The 16,100-nt window shown below is 45.9% G+C and overlaps 1 protein-coding gene across 1 annotated transcript in view; it reads right to left on the bottom strand.

Annotated features, from left to right (window-relative positions):
• AKAP12 (A-kinase anchoring protein 12) overlaps positions 1-909 on the bottom strand; it is a 30,555-nt gene extending 29,646 nt beyond the window's left edge. Inside the window, exon 1 of the mRNA XM_051801645.1 lies at positions 687-909. Coding sequence (XP_051657605.1) covers positions 687-824 — 138 coding nt within the window. The 5' untranslated portion in view covers positions 825-909. The remainder of the gene's footprint in view (positions 1-686) is intronic.
• Positions 910-16,100: the final 15,191 nt, after the last annotated feature.

Here is a 16,100-nt window from a genome sequence, read left to right on the forward strand (position 1 = left end):
GCCGGCTGGGGGTTCGGGAGCCGTTCCCCTTTCCCCCCTATGCGGTATGACACCGGGACGCACTAAAGCCATGGACACAGCCCAGCCGCCGGCACCGCCGCCCCTTCCCCGCGGCGGCGGGGCGGGGGGTGGTGGCTCAGGTGAGCCTGAGCGCGGGGGGCGCGGGTCGGGATGGGGCGGGAGGAGGGGGCACACGGGAGCTGGCGCCCAGCCGAAGGCACTGCCGCGCCGCCGGGCCGGCCGCGCCCCGACGCGCCTCCCACCTGCTCCCTCGGGAGAGGAGAGGATGGAGCCGGGGGGTGGGGGGGGCTGCGGAGAGCCGCGGGGGCCGCGGAGATTCGGCCGCAGGACCGCAGTCAGGAGGTTCCTTGGCGCAGACCTCGCCGCGGGTGGGTGCGGCTCTTCCCCCCCGCGCCGCCCCGGCCCCACACAAAAGCGACGTCGCCCCTGCGGCCGCCCTCGCCCCCCGCCCCGCTGCTGCCGCCGGCGGGAGTTTTATGACTGCGGCGCCGGCCGTGGCGCAGTCCTGGCCCCGCCGCACCCCAGCCCCGCGCCCGGCCCGGGGGGTGCCCGCGGCCGCGGCAGGTGCCCACAGCCGCGGCGGGAAACTTTCCCCGGGCCGGGGGTGCGGCGGGAGCCGCCGCCTCGCGCGTCCCTCCCCCGGTTCCCCGCCGCTCCTGCCTTACCTTGGCGGGCTCCGTCGGTGGCTGGGGCACCACCGCGTCTTCTGCCGGCAGCGGCTCCGGAGGGGTGCGGGGGAGCTCGGCGGCGGCCCCGGCCCCGTCCTGTGTGGCGGGCGGCTCGGCGGAGCTGCCGGCGCCCATGGCGCTGCCCCGCGGCCGTGCGGAGCCGCGGGCGGGGGCTGGCGGTGGGCGGCGGCGCGGCCGGAATCGAGGGAGCCCGGCTCTCCGCAAACTCCTTTACGGAGCGAAAGGAGAAAAGGGGGGTGGGGGGGGGGAAGATTAAAAAAAAAAAAAAGGGAAAGGGAGGGGGAAAAAAAACCCTAGCGAGAGGCAGCGAGGAAAATCACCTCCTCCCCTGGTCCCCCCGCCTGCCTGCCTCTTGCTCCATCACATGAGCAGAGCCGCGGACACGCCTTGCAGCATCAAACCGGGCTGATAAGGAGCGGCCAAGGGGGGCAGCGCTCTGCCCGCCGCCGCCGCCGCCTCTCCCCGCCCCTCCCGGGCACCGCCGGGGCGGGGGCGCCGCCTGGCCCCCGGCCCTCAGCCCTCCGCGGCGGCACCGCGGCGCTGACTCAGCGTTTCAGCCCCCTCCTCGCCCGCCCGGGGCCGGGGCCGGGGCCAGGACGAGCCCCGGGGAGCTCCGGCGCATGGGCTGCGCCCCCCGCCTGGCTGCGCTACCCCACGGGGCTCCTGCCTCGAGACTCGGCTCCGCGGCCGCCAGCCCTCCGCGCCCGGAGCTCTCGGACCTAAGCTACGCTGGGCCCGTCTGAGGGAAGGACGTCCAGGTTTCAGCTGTTCCAGAAATGTAAGATCCCATGTCTTAGGCAACTTTGGGGTGGGGGGGAATCAACCTGCCTTTTTTTTTTTATTGTCATGCAGGACAGGTTCCCTTCTATTAATACATGGCATAACCATGCAAAGGCAAGAAAAGGGTAGTTTCTCTCCTAGCCCAGAACACACGAAGTGTCTTTACCATGCCACAAAAGCAGGACCAACAAGGACCAACATGTACGTAGGCACGCTTCTACCTGGTACTTTCAAAAAGTGTCAGCAGTGAAATAGCACATACATTAGAATAAACCAACCACAATGTGCCAAAGGGCAGCAAATGGATCCATTAACTGTTCTTCTCCATAAGTATAAAATCTTTTTTTCTAAACATATACGTGTATCCATCCTCTATGGAGTTCATGGTTAAAATCAGGGTTGATCTGAAGAGTTCATAGTACATACTAGAGAACCATACACAATTTCCTTTAGAACATTTAAACCACTCCTCACCCACCAAAACAGTTTCATTCAGAAAAAATCCATTCTCTTAAAAATCCATTCTACAAATGGCCCAATCTCCACATGATGGTCAGTTTTTTCCCTAAAAAAAATCAAGACATATTAAGTCAATGACTGAAAAAGCCTCTGCAGCCTTTTCCCTTAGCTAATATGAAACCTACTGGAATCATTGGTGTTCAGCAGAAAAAAACTGGTGTCCTGGATCACACAGATAGAATCAACATCTCTCCCTTTCTGCTTAGTCTCCCTTGTTTTCAGATGAGAGAGAAGACACAGGTCTGAGCTTTCAATAATGTCTAACCAAGTCCCTGTAGTAGGTCTTCCCCATAGCCACCCAATGCTTCTTGATCATCCATTGGCCAGCACCCACAACAGGTGAGTGAGGGGCCCCTTAGCAGCCTTTCCTGGTTGTCATCTTTTGATGCCCATGTTTCCGGTGGAGAAAGAGCTGGTACCACCTCCATGCCCCTCCAAATCTGCCTTTCTCCCTGCCTTCTGCTGCTCCTTTGCAGATGCTGCTGAGAACTGAGGCCAGCCCTACTGCTGCAGGGCTATCTTGGGTTCCCTTTCAGCTGTGGACGCTGGGCACCGGCACAGAGGTCTCCTGGGCTTTGGAGAGGGGAGGGCCAGCCATGGGGCTTAGTGGCATATGGAGAAACTGGGAACACATGTGCGATGGGAGGGGAGATCAGGGATTTGTCAGGGAGTTTCTCAAGAAGGGAAATGTGACATAATTCAAGGTCTTTGCCACATCATTTCTCTTTTCACTGCTCATTGACCACAAAATGCTTTCTTTGCGAGCAGCTAGAACATAGCCTCCTTCCTCCCATCTAAACTTGCTTTTTAGTCCTTTTGTTTGTACCCAGCGGCACCAGCTCTGTACCCAGCAGTCTTAGAGCACAGATACTGCAAGCACTGCAACTGAGAGAGATGCCCCTCAACACCCATCCACCAGCCATTTTCTGAACACGAATTACTTCCTTTTGTCTGGAAGTCTTTGGCTACATCTGTATGGTGAGATAAAATATGGTGGGGTTGGCTTTCTGGTGATAAGGTCAAGTAGCACAGGATGGCTTGTGTGTACACCTGTAACTTGTCCTCATTCTGAATCGTCACGTCTCTGCACACTTGTGGTGTAGACAGCAATGGGCTGGTGTCCCATCCCTTGAATGGGCACAGCTTCTGTCTCCTTTCCTCTTGCACTTATTTATTTGCTGTTGTTTTCTTTCTTGGAATACATCTAGCATAGGAACTTTAGCATCTATAGTCTTGTCCACAGGATGGTCAGTTCCCATTTTGCCTTTCTTGATGCTCTGTACCCTGCATGTACAGAGGGAATCACGATGAATGACAAGTCTGACTCCGGCATGTGTCAGCCTGTGTTTCTCTATCTTCTGTCTGTGAGCTGGAGTGGTTATTGCCCAGACCTTTGCCCTGAATGCTGCAACTGCCTCTTGCTGTATGGAAGTGTTTTTCAGGCACTAAATCTGCTTCTCTTGACAGCCCTTCCAGAGAAGTGGAGTATGCTTTGGATGGTCCTTTTCCAAAGTCACCAAGTGTTGACGCTGAGGCGAGAATATTCCAGCTATTGACAGAAGCATGCATGTACACTTTTTAGGATGAAACCAAGGAAGCCAAAAAAATAGTAATTAAAGTTCTGCTGGCATGTTATCTAGAACTATTTCCAGAGAAACATCTTTGAGGAAACCCCTATTAAGAGATCCAAGCACAGATCTTTCAAGTGGCAGGACAATCTTTTAGCATTGCAGCTAGCACATGACTGTTTTGAACTCCCCTGAAACCCAGGTAATTTTCATAATCATATTTATAATGTAGAGTCTGTGGACAGGGCTTAATTTACTTACTTTTAAAAATTGCTCCTTTTCCAAAAGCATTTATAATTGATGTAACTGGTGCTAATGCATTTGTACAGAAGATATGAACCACATATCTCAGACTGTGAGCTTGTGTTGGTGAAATATTTTCCTGCTGTCTTCTGCCCCATACATGATTCTCCCCATCCACTCCTTGCAGCTTTCATTCTGTTGGTCCACGCAAGTGACCACAAGCTTTGCTGCTGCTCTGGCTGATTCCCGAGGAGCAGCGGGGTGGATGGGGAGTCAGCAGCAAGGTGGGTGTGGGAGGGCTAGTCCCCAGCATCTGCGGTGGGGAACAGGGCTGCCTGCCCATCCTGCATGCCAGGGGCTCCTCCATATCTGATCCACGCTGGCTGTTCACAGGTTTGTGTGAGATGGTGACTGGGAGCACTGGCAGCTGCCTGGAGCCCTGTTTACACGAATGCTCTTGCTGCCTTTATCAGTGGTGGAGCCGCATTGGGATATTTTTGGCATAAAAGCTAAGTGGAGACATATCATGTAAGTGTTCTCAAAATGGGAAGCTCTTAAGAACATACCTTAGATCTGGATAGAGTATATAGTGCTCTGACTTCACCTCAGCTGTAGTTACTGCAATCTTCAGCTTTTTTCCCCTCTCTTTGTCCAGCTGTGATAGGAAATTCTAGGATGCTGTTAGAAATACATGCATATGCCTAAGAAGCCAGTATGTATCAGCCTAACAAAATACTGATGAGTATAAAAGGAAGAAAATTACAAAAATAGTCATGTAAAAGTAGTTTGCTTGCAAGCAGCATTGATAATGTCACAGGAAGAAACAACGAAAAAGGAATACATTTTGCAAATTTAGCTGGGAGAAGACCTTTACTTCTTAGGAGCTCACATACCCCAGAAAAATTGCACTGAAACAAAATAAACAGAACTTCTACATCTAGTATGTTTACATCACAGAATTGATCTGTATCAGAAAAGACCTATTCATGAATAAAGACACACATCTGTGCAATTTAAAAATAATGTTAGTAGCAGAAACTGACTTCCAGTCTTGAATTTGATGATTATTTACGTAAAGGCCATACATTAGTATAGCAAGTGTGTCATCCAGCATGTAGCTGCACGTTACTGCATCACCCAGAGACCACTGCCAGACATCCCAAAGCCATTTCAGGACAGACAGACCCAGCCTGCAGTTTCTCTACTGCCAGCCTCTCTCTACTACCTCTCCACTACTCCCTCCACTACCCAGCCCTGTAGTTTCACAGAGAAACCAGTTTCTCTATGGTTTCTCTCCTCACCACTTCTTCACTTACCCTGTTCTTCCTAGAAGATGTTGGACAAATATGTTAAGCTTCAGTAGTCTAACTGTTATCACCTTCCCCCAGGCAGTCCTTCACAGGACCAGGGGACAAGGCAAGAGACTGCAAAGGTCCATCCCATTGGCATTTTGGCTGAAGAGATGCACAGCATGGTCTGGTCACTGCCCAAATGATGCTATCTCAAACCTGTAAGGGCTCTGGTTACTGGACAGCCTCTGAACACCAAAACATTACCTCCTGGAAACACCTATATTTTGATATGGACAGATCAAACTTAAGAGTAAAAATGGCTGGAAGTTTTTTCTTAAGTGGGAGGAAAAAAATCATTTGGCTTTATAAGGAAGAAAAAAAAGTATGCTATATGAGTTTTCAGAGAAGGAATAAGCTCAAAGGACTACGTTTCATCATTCCCCTCTAATACCAAGTGGTTGGCTTTCTTGTTAAGGAGGCAAAAGCTATACCCAGGCTGTAGTTTAGTTTCATGTTATTAGTTTGGTAGTCATGCAGTGTAATAGGAGAATAAATAATGTGGTGTGCAGCTGCAAGGGAACACTAGCTCACAGGCAAGCTTAGTTACAATGGCAAAGATGGAAGAATGTGACCTTCGATGCAGTGCTTTATCTGCTGCACAGATAAATGCATCTCACCCAAAAAGCCTTTCAGTCAGTGCTCTGAGGAAATTCCTCATCAAGGAAGGAATGCCCAGAGGAGAGAGATAAAGAGGCACAGAAGGTCCCCCTAATGCCATTACCCCATTGTCCCAGCAGCAGGTGAGTGAGGCTCTTTTGTCTTCAGGAGGAAACCCCTGTGGCTTGGGACTGAGAGCACTGACTGTTTAGAAATGCCTTGGCACTACTGATGTTATCAAGAATGGCAGGGTTCAGAGGCAGCAGGTGCTAAAACACCACTTGGAAAATTAAATTGAAATCTAGAGTGAACGCAGAGAATAATTTAGATTGGGGGGACCCTCCAGAGGTCATCTAGTCCAATCTCTCACTCAAAGCAGGGTGAGCTTCAGCCTTAGATGAGGCTGCTTAGGGTTTTGTTCAAGGGAGTTCTTGTCCTTCCTCCACTATTGCCAGTGCCTGCCCCCTATGTGCATATAGGCAGGTGAAGAAAACACCTTCCCTCTGTTGCCATCAGCAATATGCTTCCAGTCTCTGCTGCTGAGTGATCCCCATCCTTCACAAGCTTGGCTGTCACCCTGAGATGCCTGCCCTTTGCCAGTTGCCCCAGCAGTCTCTGCCCACCCTGTGCATTCCCATCTCCTCTCCCAAAGTCTTGGTGCCACAGGCAGGCTGTACTTCCCTGAAGGTACCCCAACAGGCACCCAGCTCTGCCCACCTGGACAGATACATCCCTTCTCAGGAGCCCTGTCCCAGAAATGAGAATCAGGATGTGAAGCTGCTCTGTGCACCCTTCCTACCCTCCAGACTACCTGCCCCCTGGCAGTTTCTGTCATGTTTTGTGTCTCCTGGCTGAGCAGTGTGGAAACTGCATAAGCCATGAAATCCTTCTTCCTCTGATGTGTAGAGGCCCAACCTGAGCAGAGTCAATCAACCAGGAAAGCTTTATAGCTGCAGGTACAAAATGGCAAAATGTTTTCTGGATCACAACATTGGCAAACAGAGCAGGAAAACAAATTTAAAAGGAAGCACAGACACCACCAAGATTGTGTCTTAATACTGTCATATTCTTCCTCTGGCCTGAGCAAGTACCATCCTGGTCTGCTAGTGCTTACCCAGAATTGAATCCCTACCCTGTTATGCCTGACCTGTTTCTTTGCAGCGTTCCTCTGGCTCTCCATCAGGCATGATTTACTTGTCTTTGGCTTCCTCATCTAACCCCACCGTATTTATAATTTGTCTTTCAGTATTGATAACGGTCAAAGCTATCCCCCTCCTTCGTTTGCTTTTGAGATATTCTAACAGGAGCCTCTGTGCTTTGCCCTATGCTGTTTCTGATGCCTAGAGGCAACATCCTTCAAAACCTTCATTAAATCATGCCTTTGACATGTTGTCTACAGAAGGTGGGACAGCAGATAGGTAGCAGTGTGGCTGACCAATGATTACTGATTACTCAGCAACATTATTTCCTTACTTCCCTGTATTCCTCCATTGGCCCACCCCTATGTGTTGCAGACACATCAGGCTTCACCTCTGAGAGCCAGCCCTTTGCCCTGACCCCCCTGCCTGCACAGTGTCTTGTCAGCCCCAGGCTGGCGAGGGGTGTCCAGGCACAGAGCAGTCGGATGTCGGATGACACTGGAGAGCACCTTGTGCCCAGGGGGGCAGAGCCATCCGGTGGTCCCTGGGTGGGCAATGCCTCCTCCCTTTCCTGGACTGGTGCACACGGCCACTGAATTGGGGGAAGCCGCGAGATCTGATGTTTCCGCTGCTTTGTAGTGGGATTGTAAATTTTCCGATGCAAGGAAAACACTTTTGTTCTGGCTGATATAATGCTGAATATGGAGAGGGGGGGTCTGCTGTGACTCCACGTGCCTATTTCTGCAGTAATACAAATAGTAAATGGGCCTTAGTCATTCATAATTTATAATTTTTGTTGTGAGCAATCCATAGAAATTTTAGTCTTAACTGACAAATTACGAAGCAACACCCAAACTTTTAGCAGAAGTTTTTAACCTTCTGTCAGTGTGGTCAAAAATAAGCTCACTTCCAGAAAAATAACCAGGAAAGATAGCCAGAAAGATAACCATCGTCTTTCAGACTTCTAAATAATTCCTGAACTGGGACTCGAGCTCAAAGCATTTTTAGCCCCTTTGTTGCAAAGGCACATAAAAAAAAGATTACTGATGCGGGAAGGATGCAAGAAGTGGAGCAGGCATAGATAATTTCTATAGTCCTGTTTTTGTCTTAGTCATTTTAGAAGAGGGCACTAACACACCTGACAGGTGGAAATCTTCAGCAGCAGTGAGAACAAGTGAGAACCATCTACAACCTCTGTGTGGGTCTGTGTATTCGTCTTGGAAAACAGAAAGTAGAGAGCCTCTGGGGTAGAGACAGGAGTCTCTCAGTAAGGCATCACATACGGACGTAAAATTTAGATCAACTTTTCCAATTTTTACATGCAAAAAGGTAAGATGCTTTTCTTGATGGGTCTCCACCTTTATGAATTTATAATAATAGCATGCAGTTAGCCCAGCCAGTAAATGCTCTCTGCACCTCCATTGTAACAGAAGGGACAATAACCCAGCTGGTGTAATTTCTAAGGCTGATCAGGCTGCCACTGCACTTGAAGTGATCCTTGATAAGATTTCAAGTGAAAGAAGGATAGAAAGACAGAAAGAAAGAAGGCAAGGAAGCCTCCCCCACTTCAAATTCTTCAGGCTGACCTGTCAGCTTCTATGTTACTACATTTGGACTTGAATTTCTTGCCAAGGTCAGAGCAGATTAGAAGCCGTTTTCATATCTGACAGAAATACTACTCCCCGGTGAACAGGGGGGTGTAGCTCCAGCATCTTTAAGTGGAAAGAAAAGTTTGGTCTTCTCCAGTCATCAGTGGGGAGTGCACAGGGGCCTCCCAGTATTAACTCCGATCAGGACCAGCAGGTCATCTTCTCTCTGTAATCCCACATCCTCCCCCTCTCTGCTTAAATCTGAGCAGCAGACTCGAAAAGCACAACTGAAAATACCAGAAAAACAGCACAATTTGAAAGATCATATGATCATCTCATGATCACCAGTATTCATTTGTTTTTATGCTCTTTGTGGGAAATATATACTACTTTCTTTTCTAAATCACCCTTAAAACACAACAGCAGAATTATGTGCAGCCAAGCAAGAGCTTGATTTCAGGAATGACCCCAGGACTCACATTTCCTCTTGCCTGAAGCTCAATTCACATTTGTAGGGAACTTGCTCAGTGGGAGACATGTTTTTCTTAAATGTTCAACAGCTGCATGGAAGCTAGGCAGCGGGAGGAACAGAGGGGCAGGCGAAGGATAAAAAAAAATAATAATACTGTATTACCCCCTAGTCTTTTAAAATTTCAGTTTCCTCAAATAAAAAGTAGCAAAGTCTGAAAGTCCTGATGTGATGAGACCAAGGCACACTGGATGAGCAGCTTGCCAGAGGTCACAAAGGAGCCTGAACAAAGCACAACATCCATTGTCCAGCCATGTTTACAAAAATGTCTAGCTCCACCAGAATTTGTAATTGGATGCCAGAATACTAGAGGTTTTTTCAGTACTGAACTTAAGAACACAGTGTTGAGGAAACATGATTTGAAAACAAAAGGGAGACAATTTTATGAAGTCTTTACTTTAGAGCAGATTGGCAAAGTAAGAGGATTGGCTGAGGAAGATGTCTGGGGAGGATGTACAGTACCAGAAAGGAAGGAGACTGTACTAGTCAGCAGGTGACCACAAATCACTGAAGATGAGCATTGACCAGAGTTTTCCATTTGGCCACTTGACTTCACATATGTCACTTTACACATCACAGACTGGAGTTGCACCCCTTTTTTCTCTGCCTCAGTGGCGGTCTACAGCAGCAAGAGCAGCTACTCAGAATAATTTTGAAGAATTGTTTCCCTAGTTTACCTTCCCTTTGTGGAATGCCTCACTTATCTGGAGACCAATCTTTGTGCATCTCACAAACAGGGAAGGAAGGGGAAATTAAGAAGGAGAAGCTAAAGAGAAAGCAAGGAGGAAAGAGGAAAAAAAGTCAGGAGTGGAAGAAATCAGAAGAGATACAAGGATGATGGTTATGGACTCCAGACAGATGAAGCAAAGGGCAGGTAGGAGGAGGCAATGAAAATCAGTGGGAGCCCAGAAGGAGCAAGGAGGATAAAGGAATGAGAGGAAAGGAAGCAGCCTTTTTCAAAAATATGGTGCTTGGTTTGAAAAATGAATGCAAAATAGTCCCCGGAGTTTTAACCTAAACTGATGTCGTATCAGTGGGCACTTTCTGGACAAAATCAGGAGTTGTTTCTTCATCAGTGTGCTCATAGCCCTTTGCCAGGTTGATGGGCTGACACCTCATTAAGCTCCTGCCCTTGTGTGGTGGTGGGGAGAGATGAAGATAATGCTGACAGAAATTAGTCCCTCTTTATCTGGCCTGACTCTGGCTGCAAGACTAAACAAGCTGAAAATACTCGTTAAAGGTGATAGGTCTTCAAAAAACGCAATCAACAACTTCAAGATGTCCTTCCAGGAACCAGCAAGACAATTTGGAGGGTTTATCCTAGAAGGAGTCAAAGTCTCTCAAAACATAGAGTCAGACTCAAAAGCAGGCTTGTGTCTGTCAGGCCAGGGAGAGGAGCATCAGCTGTGTTCCTCTGTCCCCGCAGGGGAGTGGGTGCTGACAAAAGCCCAGATGGGAAGGCAGAAGGGGGCTTTGGCCTTTGAGTGGTTCATAACTAACTTCCATCTGATACTGCAGAGGCGATTAGTTGGGGACCAGAGATGTCTCAGAGAAATACTTCTTCAGAGGAGTGCTGCATGCTCCAGGCATGGCAGCATCCCTCTGAGGAAAGCCAGATTTTGTACCAGCATGGATACTACCCTGTAGCTCATTTCTTGTTGAATTAGAAGTTGTAAATCACTGCTGCAATTGTCAGTACATGTTTGAGTCTCATCCTGTAATGGTGGCATAAAAAAAATAAATCTTTCCAGTGCAATATGAACCCTCTGGAAAAGCCTAAATGCAGCCCTTTTGTATAATTCTTCTCCTGATTTTTAGACCTGTCCTCAGATAAAAGTGGCATCATGCAGAAGCTCAGTAAATTGCTTTGGCCACTCTATCTGACAACCTGCAAACAGCTGCATTAAGAGCAGGAGCAGTTAGCATGGGCACAACATGATAACAAAACTTCAATGGACTTTACCTAAGTTTACTCTCGAAAGCAGTCAGTACTGATCTGAATCTGCTCCCTGAAAAGCTGACTGTGGGCAGGAGCATTCCCAGAGGACTCTCAGCTACATTAGAGACATGGTCTGTGCCTGGCAGGCATTTCTTAGCACCAGCTCTTCACAAATGGGTGCACACGTGGCATGCAACCCCCCCAGTGGGGCAGTGGGTCTCCCCATGCCTGTTCCCTGTGTGGGCAGAGCTATCTGTGCCTCCCGGGAAGGTCCCCTCTCCACCGCCACCAGCACAATTCCTAGCTGGAGGCTGGACACTTAATGCCTGCTTTATTTGTCAGTGATCTCTTCTCAGTGCTAAAGTTACTCAACCTATATTGAAATAAGTTATTTAGTTTTGAGAGAGAGACGAGCTGCTTTTAAAAAGCATATTACTCTTTTCAAATCTGAAAGTGCTGGGCACACCTGGAAGTCAGAGATGGTAAGTTATGCTTTGTGTGGGTTTTTTCCTTCTATACATCTTTCGAATGTGAAGCTGGGCCCCCACACCATGTCGCAGGGGCTGAGCCCTGCAAATGATGCCTATGAACCTCTGTGTGACTGTGTGGCACCTGTGGAGCTATAGACAGGCATCAACCGGAGTGACGAAAATTACAGATTAAAGCCAACCCCTGTATCAGCTTGTGGCTCTGAGGTCAGATGTGATGAGAGCAGAGGCACTGTCTTATTGGATCAGACTAAAGTCCGTTCAGGTCTGTGGTGTGGCATTGATACTGTTCAATACCAGATTATTACAGGGGAAAAGATCTCTCGATGAATGATTATGAAATTGCTTTCTATTTCATAGGTTATGGTTTTGCTAAGCTCTCTTATGTAGTGCCTGGTAGATTTCTTGATGAATAAAGCATTACTTGTATTTTTTATCTCCCTTACTGTGTATTTTAAATCTGATTTCCAGAAACAATAAATATGTTTGGAAACTACCTTAGATTGTGTTTTTGTGGTGTTAGGAAATAAACCTGACAGTGGAAAAAGTGATAACATTTTCTAGGGTTTTAGCCACCCTCTATCTAACGCTATGGTTTTGTCATTTTAATCTCTATTTTAATCACTAAATCTGATTAAACTACTTTGCATGTTATTTCAGTTTCAAGTCCATTGATCATTGCCCCAAAGCACTACCTGCCATACCCCAAAAGTAATGTCAAACAGGGGTGTAAGCTAGATGATTAGAAATATTTCTTCTGTCTGAACATCCATACTGCAATATCAAACATATAGTCAGATTACTCATCTGTCCCGAGATGTTTTCCCTGTGATTATCTGATCCCTTTGAATCAAATGGGATGTGTGTATCAGTCCCAAAGGCCATGTAAAGCTGCCCAGAGACTTGTTTCTGCAGATTCCCCAAAAGGCACAGGCAAGAGGTCTGTTCCCCTCTGAAGGTCAGAAATGCTGCAGGAGTTAATTGCCTTTATATGGCTGCTGTGGGCTTCCCATCCATCAGCAATAAGAATATTTTTTCCAGGAATGGATGGTGGTGCAGAAGCAGAAATTCCCTACAAGTAAGGCAGTGCTGGCAAAAGGATTCCCTTCTCTCATGCTCCCATTCTCCAGCACAGCAGTACGTACAGCATCAGTGGCACTTTCAGTATTAGAGCATTCTCATATGAATGTGTTAATTCTCTTGCATTCTCCTTGGAAGCATAATTTTTCAGTTTTTGGAATTTTTGTGGGGGTGGAGAAGTAGTGCCCCTAGCTTTTATAAGAACTGATTTTTTTATTATATGAAAGAAGTTTAATTATTTAATAACTTTGTAGATGTGGGATAATATTGCATGAAAGAGTAAATGGAAACTACCAGCTGAGAGGTGCATACGATGGTTAACTATGCGTATAGTGTTGGTTAATGAGGAGGTTAGTTAACTATGGTGCCCTGTTGAACCATGACCCTGCTTAAGCCATGGAATCATAGGAGTGGAAAAAAATTATATAAAATCATCGACTGTGCCTCTCTGGCCCAAGGGAGGATCAGCTGTAACTGAGCTATTCTTGACTGCTGCTCATCTGTCTGGTTCTCAAAGACCGCCAGAGATGGAAACATTTCAGCTTCCTAAAATAATTTCTTCACACACCGCAGTGGGACCTGATGTCTGCACAGCACCCCATCCACTTCTGCAGGAGGGCAGGGGTCTTAGCCAGAGCCTGTGGAGAGCTCCAGAAAAAGGGAGAAAAAAGGTTTTCTGCTCCCAGGTTGTGCTTCAAAGCAGTACCACCATTCTTGTTTATAACTTCCACTCTCCCTCTTCCCCGATCTCTTCTGCCTGTCCCCCACAGTATGATTTGTTGCTCCCTCTCAGCTTGATGTCATGACTGTGATGTGAACTGGATCCCTGAGGCCATCTGCATAAGGTTAAAACATGCAATTCCCCTGGCCAATGGCAAATAGGGATTGTGGACTGGAGCAGGGGAGGGTAATGGTGTCTAGAGAAGAAGGGTCAGAGTGGTTTCATTGGATTTGCTTCCAGGGAAAATGGTCATCAAAGAGGACTGTAACTCACATTTCTCACCAGGTAACAGGTAACAGCAGCTGGTCTTAATTGGGATATTCTAGAGGTATTGTTACTCTTCATTCAGTCTTCCAAAAAGCACTCCACACTTATGCTTCGTGGACTCCTTTCTCATGCACATGTACAAAGACCAGTCTGAACCTCAGCCTGAATTTCAGATCCTTTGTACAAAAGATGCTAGTCTGTGTCATGAAGCAACCTATTATTAAATACACCTTAAATTAACATTGATCTTAGCAACTCAAAGTGATTGAGGTATTTTTGAGTACCTGAATTTGCTATTTTTTCCCTTTCTGTTGAACTTTGCATAACCTTATAAAAAGCAGAACTAACTTACACAGTTTTAGGAAAGAGAGAAAGAGTACTGCCCTCAAGCCCTGCCTGTGATGCTTGCTGGTGATGTTTAGTTCTACAGCAGCGTTTACCAGCGGAGATCTGATTCTCAGCATTGGTGTTTACAGTGGAAGAGTTTCCAGATCCATAAATACAGAGATTAACAAGCACAGCTATGCTCATAATGTTTCTTTGTGAATCACACATGATTTTCTTATCCAAACTGAGGGAACATTGTGTTGCTAATGCGGTATCTGAAATTGTGAAGTAAAACTTATTTTCTCTTTGCTGGTTTTACTTTCAATGCCATCATGTTCCAGGTCCCAACATTGTTCTACAATGTCTCTATTGCTAGTTTTCCAGGTACCCTGGATTGGAGACATTTGTCTATCTCTGACCAGGAACAAAAGGGTTTAGTTGGAGATTTTCAAAGCAATAAAGCTTCTTTTATTTTTATTTTTAAAACTACAGAACTTCCTGTTTGAAAGGAAATATTCCAAGAACCATAACTGTTAGGCATGTCCCTGCTCTTCTGAATAAGAACTGCAGTATAGCTAGAGGAGTTGCTCAGGTAAGGGAAGCTAATGGATGGTTTAACATAAGTGTTTATTTTTATATTCCTTAATTCTTCAGCCACTAGGTTGTACGAGATGGAAGGCAGGGTGGATTCAGCAAATGTTTACTCAGTTTGTGCCAGTTTTCCAGCATGTCTAGACTCAATAGGAGTCTCCACGGCTCTGTACTTGAGTGCACGAAACACATTAATAATTTAGTTGTTGGTTATTGAAACCTGATGCAAGATGAAAGTAAAATGGTGAAAAAACAGTTAAATACCCTGTTTTTCACGCGTCATCCTTAGTTACAGTGTGATGTCCCAGTGTAATGTCCCGTGGTATGTGTCCAGGGAGGAAATACTTTTGAGCATTCCATTAGATAAAAATATGCAGCCAAGAAGAATTCTAGCAAAAGATAATGCTTTGCTACAAATATGTAATATGAGTAAAAGGCATTGTTCAGGAGGGTCTCTGCAAAAGCAACCTTAACTCTCTTAAATTGTTGAGTTCTTGATATTTATTCTTCCTGGTCATTATAAACATCATCAAACATTTTTTTTAAAGTTTTTCCAATGATGTGGGGTAGGATCTCTGGAGACAGTAGAGACATGAGATAATATGGGGTTACTACAGATGCAGTTAGTCTTCAGTGCAAGGATTTGATTAGTGCCTGTAAGAGCTCTGATTTTCAGAGGAAAAACTTTTCATAAACTCTGATCCAATTGTTACAGAAGCTAAAGTAAAAAATTAAATTCTTAATGCATAGAATAAATATTGTTCTATATAATTTTTCTTGAGTGACCATTATTTTCTGAAGGCTTTCTTTATAATTTTACTGTTTTGTGTAATTAAACATGGTAAGAGAGTGCCACATAAAATTTAGTGTCAATATGACTTTTTTAATAATTGAAGGTGTATTTTTCTTTTTTTTTTAAATTTAATTCTATTTGCTTAGGTTTTAACAAGCTTTGTTGTGCTTGCAAATGGTCACACTGAAATACTGTATTGGGGCAAGAGAGATAGAATTGGCAGGGACTGCAAAAACCTCATCTACAAATAAAAATTAACCTGATGTCTGTTTACAGAATCTAGGCAAAATACAAAAAGTAAAAGCAGGGTATTATGAAATAGCAATTAAACTGTCAGATTAGTTAACTTTTAATAGTCCAGTAATACAAAGTTTTTTAAAAATTCTTTTTAATCTGGCACTTCCTCTACTCAGGAATGTACTGCTGCAATCCAGAAATGCAGAAAAGCATTACATGTGTCAATAGCTTAACCAAAGCAGGGGAGATGTTTGAAGATATCTGAAATATGAATTACATGAGATAAATCTGGCATTCCAGACAAAGCATGACCATCTTGTGAAGCTGGAAATGTCAGATATTACATCTTGGTCTGAGAGAGTAACTTCAATATAATTACCTCATTATCTTCAGAAGAAGTGACCAGAGTGTGTCTGAAACAGTATGAGAGACCTGGGAGACAAAAAGACTTTTTTTAATGCCTGAGTCTTGCAGAGTACTAGAAATCTGGTACATTAAGAGAAAGGATAAATTGTCTTATCTGTATTAGGATATGTATAATTCAGAACACCAGCACTTAATGACTCTTTTTAAAAGCAGGATTTCACCACTTTTAAAATATGTTCTGAGAGCAAAAAGTTCAGGATGATCT

Source organism: Manacus candei, unplaced genomic scaffold (assembly GCF_025592945.1).
Source record: "Manacus candei isolate 608988 ecotype Guabito, Panama unplaced genomic scaffold, ASM2559294v1 h1tg000052l, whole genome shotgun sequence".
Classification (NCBI taxonomy): Eukaryota; Metazoa; Chordata; class Aves; order Passeriformes; family Pipridae; genus Manacus; species Manacus candei.